Source organism: Rhinopithecus bieti, unplaced genomic scaffold (assembly GCF_001698545.2).
Source record: "Rhinopithecus bieti isolate Rb0 unplaced genomic scaffold, ASM169854v2 scaffold_29855, whole genome shotgun sequence".
In the NCBI taxonomy this organism is placed as follows: domain Eukaryota; kingdom Metazoa; phylum Chordata; class Mammalia; order Primates; family Cercopithecidae; genus Rhinopithecus; species Rhinopithecus bieti.
In genome coordinates, this window is record NW_016813109.1 from 17891 (window position 1) to 30268 (window position 12378).

General features: G+C 37.5%; 1 protein-coding gene across 1 annotated transcript in view; it reads right to left on the reverse strand.

Annotated features, from left to right (window-relative positions):
• Positions 1–12378, reverse strand: part of NSD3 (nuclear receptor binding SET domain protein 3) — a 72891-nt gene that overhangs the window by 11852 nt on the left and 48661 nt on the right. The window contains exons 3-6 of the mRNA XM_017847647.1: positions 10261–10332; positions 9554–9716; positions 3991–4145; positions 1952–2467 (exon numbers count right to left, since the gene is read on the reverse strand). Coding sequence (XP_017703136.1) covers positions 1952–2467; positions 3991–4145; positions 9554–9716; positions 10261–10332 — 906 coding nt within the window. The remainder of the gene's footprint in view (positions 1–1951; positions 2468–3990; positions 4146–9553; positions 9717–10260; positions 10333–12378) is intronic.

A 12378-nucleotide genomic window follows, 5' to 3' on the forward strand; every position in this document is an offset into this window, starting at 1 on the left:
CACCGTGTTAGCCAGGATGGTCTCGATCTCCTGACCTCGTGATCCACCCGTCTTGGCCTCCCAAAGTGCTGGGATTACAGGCTTGAGCTACCGCGCCCGGCTCAAGATACATTTTTAAATGCACAATAAGATCACATGAGGCAGAATATTTGTCTAAGTCTAGGTGATAAATATCACTAAAAAATATACCTGTATCACTCAATTTTCTATCAAAACAAAATATTTTCTGGTCTTTATACATATCACAGTAAGAGAACTCTAGTCATTTTCATTTGGTAAAGTGCTCTATTACACGGAAAACAATGCCAATATGTCTTAAGAGACAAGAATATCCCTAGATACAGAAATATGTCACTCATGGTGACCAAAATGTGACCCAATAAGTAACCTGAAGCAGAAAGAAGGCAGGTATAATTAACTTAGGTGTCATTTTAGGTATTTTTAATGCAATGGAATAGAAGTAAATAAGTGATTTGTAAATATATATGTATTTTTTTGGCCAGGCACTGTGACTCCTGCCTGTAATCTCAACACTTTGGGAGACTGAGGCATGACAACAGCTTGAGGCCAGGAGTTCAAGACCAGCCTGGGCACCATAGTGAGACCATGTCTCTACAAAAAATTATTAAAAGGTCCGGCACAGTGGCTCATGGCTGTAATCTCAGTGCTTTGGGAGGCCAAGGCAGAAGATCCCTTGGGGCTGCAGAGAGCTATGATCGACCACTGCACTCCAGCCTGGGCCACAGAGCGAGACCTCATCTTTTAAAAAGGAAAAAAATAAACATAAATATATACATGCATGTATTTTTAGAGCCTTCATTTTGAAAAGATCAGTTTCATCTTGAATTTCCTTTAAATAGCATTCTTTGGGGTGGTGGTGACAGTTTGACTTGTACATTCAGAAGTAGTAAAACTAGCTCCAAGAATAAAGCCAATTTGTACTCAAAAAAGATGCAACATACTCATTTGCCATTTGAAAGATGAAAAATATACATTTGCTCTCAAGAGAACCAAGTGGGGACTGCAATTCAAGTTTTTCCAGGTGGCTTGGCCCTTAACTGAAGTCAGTTGAACCTATGGGCAGACCAGGTTAAAAGAGCACCCTTAACATTTCTCTAGGAAGATGCATTACTAATTAAGCATACCTGTGTTTAACTAATTAATCTGCATATGACTATATTAGGAAAAAATAACCATAGAATTCTTTAATACACATGAATGAAATGCAACTAAATCAAAATCACAAACTCAACACAGTGGTATGGGATGGGATGGTAGTGAAGAGGTATATGGAATAAATACCACCAATATTATGGAAGAGTTTTAAAGTCTTCAGGCTAAAGTATAAGTGCCCTAAATGGAGGCCCAGGACAAACTGATGAAGGCACACAGTTTGCAGAGGCTGTTTTTACCCCGTTACCCAAGTTACTGCCACAGCTAATTGTTACAGAACGAACACAGTTCTGGGATTTCTCTGAAAGGCAGTTAGATATCCCAAGCCAATAAGAATCTAACAAAATTGCTGGTGGAACCAAACAGGTCAGCAGGTACAATTATTACAGTGGCTTTTATAACAATGGTTAATTCATATAATTGACAAAAATGATTTTAATAAGCAGCACACTTTGCAACTAAGAAAAGCTAACTACACAAACTAGAAACAGGCAAAGTGCCCAGTTTTTTTCCATGACTTTAGGGAACTAAGCTCAATTTTGGCTGCACAGCTCAAGACTAATCTACTACAGATGGGAATATCACAAAAGAAGGGGAAAAAAGAAGAAAACATAGACTTTTGCCTGTCTTTTTTGCCCACAGAGTACAATGACTGTATATTTCAAATTCAGTGGGTAGAAAGGGTATTTAAATTATGCCAAGGTCATTGTTTTAAATGCCAAGGTTGACCACTTTTAAAATACCATCCCCCCAAAAACTCCACGAAAAAAGGAGGTACCTTTGTTGAATAAACAAATTGATCGATAAATTTCCCATCCCCTGTAGCATTCTGAAGAGCAAACACTTGTTCAATTTTCACAACTGGAGACATGTTACACTTCTGCAAATCCAGGCTCCCTTTGTGCATCGTAATGGAAGCTGGTAAGGATTTCCTTGCTGCCGCAGTTTTCCAGGCTATTTTAACAGGAGGTGGCTCTTCCTCTTCCGCACTTGTGTGCCGCCTCTGGCTGTGTCTCCGAATTTCAGTACTTGAGAGTGAGGAGGCCACCTCCCCTGCACTGGTCTGTTCTGGCTGAGTATTCAGCACAGATCTTGGTCGTCGGGTTTTTTTAACTTCGGTTTTGGAGGCAACATTCTTTTTTGCTTGGGATAAAGCCTCTTCAGGCTGTTTATCAATATAGATAAAAGTATACTGTTCTATCCTTTCTTCTCGAGTCATTTTCAATGCTTTCTCTGCATGGGCAATACCAATATCCCACTGAGCACGTTCTCTCTGAGGTCGGGGTTTCCGAATCTTTAAAAAAGATAGAGATTATCAGACATGCTTTACTCTAATAGGTACATTAAAATTGACATGTATTTCCCATGTGATCCTGTTATCTTTTCAGGTCTACATAAATATCTTCAGGTTCTTTGGTCAAACAAGTGGAATATTCTATCTCCATAATTCTGATAAATAGGTATTAGATAACATGAGGATCGCCTCTCTTTTATATCCTTCCTTTGCTGATCACTCTGCTGGACAAGGCCCCCAGGAGGGAGACATCCTTCTCCTTTCATATACATAAAAAGCTAGTGATAATGAGGGAAAAGAGAACAATGATGACAGAAATGATTATTATCATTAAAAATGATGCCCTGAAACTCCCAATTCTCTCCCATATCTAGGGCAGAGGGCAAGTCAGGGGTGCTACAGAGATCACAACAAAGCTACTGGCAGAGTTTGAACCACAATGCATGCAGGGACAGAATGAAGTGAAAGGACAGAGCCCCAAGGAACAAATGAAAGTTAGTAAGACAAAGGAGAACAGGCATGGATGAGAAAAAAGGTAGACCTGGAATTATAGTTTCCATAGGTCTCTAGATCCAGGGTTGATCAGAAGACTTCAGATTGGCAAGAGGGGTAAAAATACTTTGAATAAAGATGTGTGAGATGGCCAAAGCAATTAGGAATTATCCAGGTGGCTAGACTGATGTAGCCAGAAATTAGTTAATAAAACTATGAGATAGTATATGTCAAATACTGATCTATAAATCTGTAAAATGTAAGTCTCATAAAATTAATCAAAATTCTGTTATAAAATTTAGTTTTTCAAGTGTAAAAAATGACAAATTTCTGAATCATAAGAGACCCACACTAAAATTAGTTGAGTTTAAAATTTTAACCAGATTACCAAGAGTTCATGTCAAAATTCTAAAATCTCCACCACCACATCAAATATATTTCCTGATTCCATCACTTGTGTGATCTTGGTTGAACCAATTACATAAGCTTTCTGAGCCTCAATTTCTTCATCTGTAAAAAGGGGAATAATGGTATCTACCTCATATAGGTTGTTATGAATAATAAGTGAGTTAATATATGTAAAATGCTTAAAACCATACCTGTTTCACAACAGGCACTCATTAAATATTTTTAAAACTTTACTTTCATAAAACAATTTTGTTAAATAAGAATGAAAAGAAATTACGGAAACATGCTGAAATAGAAAAAAGTAAAAATCCCTGGCAAAATCCACATTTCACTAGTATCTGGTATATCTTATGCACATTAATGAAACTCATGATAGAATCCAATATTGTATTAAGCAGGCAGCTAAAGTTTTTAACAGTACTATACATTGTTTATATGACATATAAAACTCATTGGTGTACTTACAAACTTACTAGTAATTTGCCATTATGATTAAAACTGAGCTGAAACGGGTTTTAAAAAAGGATTCTAATAATTGTCTGAATTCAAGTATGAAAAATTCTTCTAAGTTATTAAGCTCTTTAAAAACCATACTAGGTAAATAATATTAACACGTTAGTTACCTTTTGTTTCTCAGAGTGATTGCTGGCTTGTTTGGTTGCCTCAGCCAGTAATTCTTCATACTGTTTATGACCTTTATACTCCCGTACCCGTTTTTCATGAACCCATGCCCTCTCTGGCTGGTTGCTAAAAAACTGGACATGATATTCTCGGGCACCTGTAAGTAAAAATTCTTATTAACCATTTCAGAACATAAGCATTCACATCTACTTTGCCAAAAATGGGAATCTAACCCAGGTTCCTCAGTATTACTCCCATTAAAACTTGTATGTTTGGATTGTCCAAAGATACGTTCCAATACCCACCAGTTACAGAACTAATAGCTACTGTAAAAATCACCACAAATAATTGATCGCACCACTGCACTCCAGCCTAGGTGACAGAGCAAGACTCTGTCTCAAAAAAAAAAAAAAAAAAAAAAATTCTTCTCATTAACTTTTAACAAAATAGTCATTTTCATAAAATATAATTAATGATAGTATGTAAGGGGTTCTTGTTTTTAGAGACATGGTCTCACTCTGTGGCCCAGGCTGGACTGCAGTGGCATGATCCTAGCTCACTGCAGCCTCAAACTCCTGGGCTCAGGCAATCCTGTGCCTTAGCCTCTTGAGCAGGTAAGACTACAGGCATATGTCACCATGCTCAGTTAATTAATGAATTTTTTTGTTGCTTTTTTTTTTTGCAGAGATGGCAGTCTTACTATGTGGCTCAGGCTAGTCTCAAATGCTTGGCCTGAAGTGATTCTCCTGCCTTAGCCTCCCAAAGTACTGAGATTACAGGCATGAGCCACTGGCCCCAGCCTATGACAGATTCTTATTTTTAAATAAATTAATAAATATTTTGAAATGTTCTCAGCTTTAATTTTTTTCCTTCTTTTTTTTTGAAACTGAGATGGGGTCCTGCTATGTTGCCCAGGCTGGTCTTGAACTCCTGGGCTCAAGCAATCCTCTCACCTCAGCCTCCCAGAGTGTTAGAATTACAGGCGTGAGCCACTATGCCTGCATCTCAGCTTTAATTTCTAAATTTAAATAACATTAGATACAACCCACATAAACAAAAGTCTTTTTGAGTCCTCAAATTTTAGGAGTAAAAGGGGTCTTGGGACTACAACATCTGAGAACTGCTGATTAGGGGCAATGCTACTCTGAAATTGGTTTGACAAGCCAGTCTGTGACAAAGTAAGTACAGAAGTTGAGTAAGCATTGAGAAGCTCTGACAGCAATTTGACATTGTTACGATATCTAGACACATGATCAATAATCTTGCACTAGGTGTTTTTTTCAGGAGGGCATTCTTTTTTTTTTTTTAAATAATTAAGTTTGGTTGTATTTTACAGAGGTATTAGTTCATAGTAGATTAGACATTTGAAAAAAGTAAATAAAAACTCATCTTTTGCCAAAAATGTCTGAAAATACTGTTCTAGAGAAAAAGTATTACATCAATGGAGAAAAGCAGGAACTGATCTTTTCAGAGAACCCAAAGTAATTAGGAAGAGAAAGGCAAGAGTGGACTCAGACTTCCACATCATCTCATCTGAGAATAAAGACCCAAGCACAAATCTAATGATAATTAATCAAAGAAGATAATAATTAATCAAAGAAGATTTATCTAAAATCCAAAATATTTTTTGGGGGAAAAATAGAAATATAACCTAAACTAATTAGTGAATTTCAAGGACAGGGTGGTGGGTAGAGCTATTCAGATTTAAAAAACATAGTACATAAAGTTTCCAAACATCAGAGTTATTTCTTCAGATATAAACAGATAATCCCAAAGGACTTAACATAAAAACTGAAATGTATAGATAACACAATTTCATTTTAACCTGTATTTTCAACTTCTTCCCCCATTAAATCATTTACTAGAGAGGAAACAAGACAAACATTTTGCCTATTTTTTAGCACTTTGTTTCCTGATACCTGGCAAACTATGAAATAAGACTGAAATAAGAAGCTACAGACCTGAAAAGTCAAGAAACAAGCACATCTGTCTCTGACTGAAGAGTTAAATTTTTAATGAGACCTAAGTAATAAAATACAACTTAAAATAGAATTGTGATCCGAACATCTTTCAGCATGCTCTTACAAATAATTATTACATCTTTATGTGTGAAAAACTGTTACATACATTTTCCAATGCTAAGAATCTGACTAATAAAAATACTGACTAATAACAATATGGAAACCAGTGATTATTATATATGATTAAGATAAATTTTACAAAGTTGCTTAGATAGAAAGTAACACAGGAGATTCACTCATTTCTCTGAGTATCTCCCATGTATACATGCAGTATATGTGCTATTAAAAAAAATAATGAGCAGCATAAAATGCTTAATAGGCATCACGAGTGGAATGTAATTAACAAAATTTTTAGGCTGTATTTTTTGGTTTTCAGAAAAACTGTCAGAAAACTACTGCATTTAAAACTATACTATATACTGCATTTAAAACTATAGCCATAAATGGAATATTATTTGGCAATAAAAAGGAATAAAGCACTGATACCATGCTGAAACAGATGAATCTCAAAAACATTATGGCAAGTGAATGAAGCCAGAAGAACAGGTAAGTCTACAGAGACAGAAAGTAGTTACTGGCTTCTTAGTGGGTGGAAATGAGGGTGATTGCTAATGGACACAGGATTTTTTGGGGTTAATGAACATGTTCTAAAATAGATTGTGGTGATGGTTGCACAACTCTATGAATGTACAGATTTTTAAATCAATGAATTACACATTTTAAAAGGGTGAATTCGCCAGGCACAGTGGCTCACGCCTTTAATTCCAGCACTTTGGGAGACCAAGGCGAGCAGATCACAAGGTCAGGAGTTTGAGACCAGCCTGGCCAACACAGTGAAACCCTGTCTCTACTAAAAATACCAAAAAAAAAAAAAAAAAATTAGCTGGGCGTAGTGGTGGGTGCCTGTAATCCCAGCTACTGGGGAGGCTGAGGCAGAAGAATCACTTGAACCCAGGAGGCGGAGGTTGCAGTGAGCTGAGATTGTGCCACTGCACTACAGCCTGGGCAATAATCTATCTCAAAAAATAAAAAGAAAAGGTGAATTTTATGATATGAGAATTACATTTCAATAAAGCTTTTTTAAACTACTATAAAAAATAGAACAATTTAAATTTTTGTTAAAATATATGCATTTTTTAACCTAAAATTTCAGACTTCTGGTAATAATATAAACAAAATCTGTTTTTCCAGCACTAAAGTAGGAAACTGCCTGGGGGGTAGCAGGCTAGATTAATTTTTTTTTTTTTTTTGAGACCAAGTCTCACTCTGTCACCCAGACTGGAGTGCAGTGGTGGATCTCAGCTCACTGCAAACACAACCTCCGCCTCCTGGGTTCAAGTGACTCTCTTGTCTCAGTCACCTGAGTAGCTCGGATTAGAGGCGTCAGAACGCCCAGCTAATTTTTTTATTTTCAGTAGAGATGGGGTTTCACCATATTGGCCAGGCTGGTATTGAACTCCTAACCTCAGGTGATCCACCCACCTCGGCCTCCCAAAGTGCTAGGATTACAGGCATGAGGCACCTTGCCTGGCCAAGATTAGGTTAATTAATAAAACTAAATGTAAATACTTCCTTTGAAATACAGATAGATGAAACACAAATTGTGCTTTCGTTTGTATCTTGAAAAAAGCTGAAATCTGCAAGTTTTCATAAAGTAATTGAATATGAAACTTTTTATATAATCTTAACAGTATGCTTTCCTTAGGGGAGAGAAGTGAAGATCCACAGTTCTGACACGATATAACTTCTTAGAGAGTTCTGGAGGCCCAGATGTGGACATGAATTGTTTTCTTTAGGAAAGCATGGTCTTCTTGGAAAATCCTTGTCTTTTCTTTTCCCACTCACATAACCACAGATCATTAGAGGGGTAGGGTACTTCAGAGACGACTAGTCCAATACCCTTCTTACATAAATTGAAGGAACTATATAATAAGACTGCCTCCCCAACCTCTGTAAATGATGACTGGGTGAATTTAACTGCTTTCCCTGTAATATAAGGCAGTGTTTAGGAGGAGAGGTTGTGAAATTAAGATTTCTTTGAGATTCTGTTTACCTATTTAAAACATGGGATAATAATAGTACCTACTTCATTGTATTGCTGTGAGGATTGTATAAGAAAATATATAAGAACTACTGAACACAGAATCTTGCACTAAAGCAGACACTCAACAATGTTGGTTTTTCATTTCTGCCTCACTGACACAACCCCTCTCCTAACCTTTAATCAGTACGTCACACTGACAAGACGAAAAATGGTCGAGCCAGATGGCCTTCTATACTGGGAGAGATTCTTGTTTATGCAGCACAAGAATCACAGATATGGCTGATCCTATCACAAATGTGCCTTGCCAGACATAAACAGATACTTTTTCCTCTCAGAAGAGTGAACAAGGACCAAGACAGATGGTTTAAAGTAAAAGAAAAAGAAACAGGTACAAACTTGTCACAGACAATGAGGAGCTCTACACATGACAAGAGTCAATTCACAAAGTTAACACCCAGAAGTAAGTTCCAAGCTCAAACCTTTCTTTGGCTACTAACCAAGTTCATTTCAAATGCTAGAATCTCTGCAATCTAATCCACATCATTCTTTGGTCAAATCCCAGAAAAGGAGTAGAGAAAAGTTAGAATTGTCTTTCTTAATTTTTATTAACATTCCTAAGGTAGGATTCTGTATTATATAGCCACCTTCAGGCTACATGTCATATCAAATTTACAAGGATGCCCCAGTAAATTTACAGATTCAAGAATGGAGTGTAGAGGGAAAAAAAGCATCCTGCAAAATCTGCCAGGATGAAAAGTACTTGTCTGGATAAAAAATTACTATCCATAGCAGTCAACGATGAAATAAAAATGTTCAAAGAAGGCTTGGCCCAAGTGCTTATTAAGCTCATATAAAACATCTGATCACTTGTCCATATGCTTTCTTTAGGAAATAAGAGGTCATATTTTCAGTCAGATTAAGGTCTTTAAAAAAAGCAAGTGTAAGAAAATTATAAGCACATGTAGGGTGTCATAAGGCAAACAAGGACTGCATCAGCCATAGAAGCACTCTGCCATTTAAGATGACTATCAGTATTTCACTGGTTTTAAAAACTGATAAAGAGGCCGGGCGCAGTGGCTCACATCTGTAATCCTACCATTCTGGGAGGCCGAGGCAGGTAAACCCCCCGAGGTCAAGAGTTCAAGACCATCCTGGTCAACATGGTGAAACCTCATCTGTATTAAAAATACAAAAATTAACCAGGAATGGTGGTGGGTGCCTGTAACCCCAGCTACTTCCAGAGGTCGAGGCAGGAAAATCACTTGAACCCAGGAGGTGGAGGTTGCAATAAGCCGAGATTGCCCCATTGCACTCCAGCCTGGGCAACAGAGCAAAAACTCCGTTTCAAAAAAAAAAAAAAAAACCCACAAAACTGATACAGATAGGCACATTTTTGTATCAGATTATATATTATGTATATATTTTATATTTACATACAACATTTAAAAGTCACTTTCATTTCCAACCTTTTACTCAGCATCTGTTTATGCCATTTCTTACCTCTTGTGTTAATTTTGGTATGAACCTCAAGCTGGGGATCACTTGAAACCATACAAGGCCACCAAGGATAGGTTCCCACCTTGGACCACACAAGATCACCAACCTGAAACTTAACACCAGTGGACACTTCTGTTGTTGGAACAGAAGATAGTATTGGCTGAACCTATAGGAAAGGGTCAAAAAACTTCATCAGAAATTCAAAAAAAGAAACTATGTATAAAGTACATTAAAAATGTTAACAATGTAATTTTATCTTCAATTATACTTTGATACAGGAAAGGGTTAAAAACAACAGAAATTCAAAAAAAGAAACTGTATAAAGTACATTAAAAGTGCTAACAATGTAAATTTATCTTCAATTATACTTTTCTCTGATATCTCCTATCTAAAACTAGCAAAAGGGAAGGAGGAAAAATATTAATAAGCCCCACCCCAAATACTGAAAATAGGATCGATGGTTTCTGTTGCCAAGTTATTAAAAAGGCATGTTAAGAATACACATGATCAATTTAAAAAAAAACAGATCATAGTTCTGAAAAGGAAAATAATTCACTGAAAATATCCACCTCTCAAGCCAGCTCCAAGATTTATTTCAATATAATTTCTGAAATTAAAAAGTGTAGTACCAATATGTGTTGCAATTCAATCACTGTGTTTCACCTTCTTCCACCATATTTGGTTAGACAGTATTCAGTAAAACAACTTACTGGGGCTTCCTCTTTTAGTACTGGATCTTCCCTTGGTTTTTCTGATACAGTGTCAACCCTCTCATTTGGTCTCTAGGTGAAAAGGTATAGGTAAGTTGAATAAAATGGCATTAAATAAACAAACAAAAAAACAGTGACGTACATAAAAAGAATCAAAGAAAACTAAAGAGAATAAAGGGCATTATTAACTGAACAATGTAAGGAGTAAGAATACAACTTTTTCAGTACCTAATTCTGTCTCAACATTCATTTTCCATCCCATACCATAGCTTTATCTCCTTTTCCTTATTTTGTTACTTTTAAAACTTAATTTCTAGGCCGGGTGTGATGGCTCACGCCTGTAATCCCAGCACTTTCGGAGGCTGAGGCGGGCAGATCACAAGGTCGGGAGTTCGAGACCAGCTTAGCCAGCATGGTGAAACCCCATCTCTACTAAAAATAAAAAAATTAGCTGGGCATGGTGGTGCACGCCTGTAGTCCCAGCTACTTTGGAGACTGAGGCAGGTGAATCTGGAGGAGGAGCCTGCAGTGAGCCAAGATTGCACCACTGCACTCCAGCCTGGGCGACAGAGTGAGACTCCATCTCAAAAAAAAAAAAAAAAAACTTAATTTCTAAATAAACTGGTAACTTTCTTTATAATGCTCAGATTCTAGAAAAAAATGGGCACTCTAAGATTACTAGTAAGATATAACTTGAAACTTTTCTGGAGAGCAATTTGGCTGTATATATGAAAAGCATTAAATTTTCAGACTCTGACCTTGCAAATCTACTTCTAAGAATGTATATTTGAAAAGCACTGAGAGATGTAAAAAATATGGATAAGTATGAAGATATGCATACAATTGCTACTTATAAGAGCTAAGTATTACGCATAATCTAGATGGGCTGGGCCTGGTGGCTCACGCCTATAATCCTAGCACTTTGGGAGGCCGAGGTGGGCAGGTCATGAGGTCAAGAAATGAAGACCATCCTGTCCAAGATGGTGAAACCCTGTCTCTACTAAAAATACAAAAAATTAGCTGGGCATGGTGGTGTGTGCCTATAGTCCCAGCTACTTGGGAGGCTGAGGCAGGAGAATCGCTTGAACCCGGGAGGTGGAGGCTGCAGTGAGCCAAGATCACGCCACTGCACTCCAGCCTGGTGACACAGTGAGACTCCGTCTCAAAAAAAAAAAAAAAAAAAAAAAAAAAAAGAAATAATCTAGATGTCCAAACATCTAGAATAAATTATAGTATAGCTAAGTAGAACATATTTTAAGATAACACTAATTACAATGGTATTTTAAAACAGCACATCACAAAGTAGTTTGAATAGTATGGTTCAAGTCTTAATTTTTTTATGTGCACAGAAGACTAAAAGGATATAAAAGGTTACCACCAGGTAATAAAATAAGCGATTTTTTTGGAGTGCTTATCTTTTCTTTTCTTTTTTTTTTTTTTGAAACAGGGTCTTGCTTTGTCACCCAAGCTGGAGTGCAGTGGCGTGATCATGGCTTATTGCAGTCTCAACCTCCTGGGCTCAAGAAGTCCTCCTACCTCAGCCTCCTGAGTAGCTGGGACTACAGACATGTGTCACCACGCCCAGCTATTTTTGTTGTTGTTGCTGAAATAAGGTCTTGCTATTCCCCAGGCTGGTTTCAAACCCCCGGGCTCAAGTGATCCTCCTGCCTTGGCCTCCCAAAGTGCTGGGATTACAGATGTGAGCCACTGTGTCTGGCTGGTACTTTTCTGTATTTGTCAAATTGTCTATACTAAACATTGTTACTTTTCTAATCATAAACCCCACAAGTATGTTATTTTAAAGTTTATGGCCGGGCGCGGTGGCTCATGCCTGTAATCCCAGCACTTTGGGAGGCCGAGACAGGTGGATCACAAGGTCAGGAGATCAAGACCATCCTGGCTAACACAGTGAAACCCCATTTCTACTAAAAAAAAAAAAAAAATTAGCCAGGCATGGTGGCAGGCGCCTACAGTCCCAGCTACTTGGGAGGCTGAGGCAGGAGAATGGCATGAACCCGAGAGGCGGAGCTTGCAGTGAGCCGAGATTGCGCCACTGCACTCCACTCTGGGGGATAGAGTGAAACTCCATCTCAAAAAAAAAAAAAAAAAAAAAAAAAA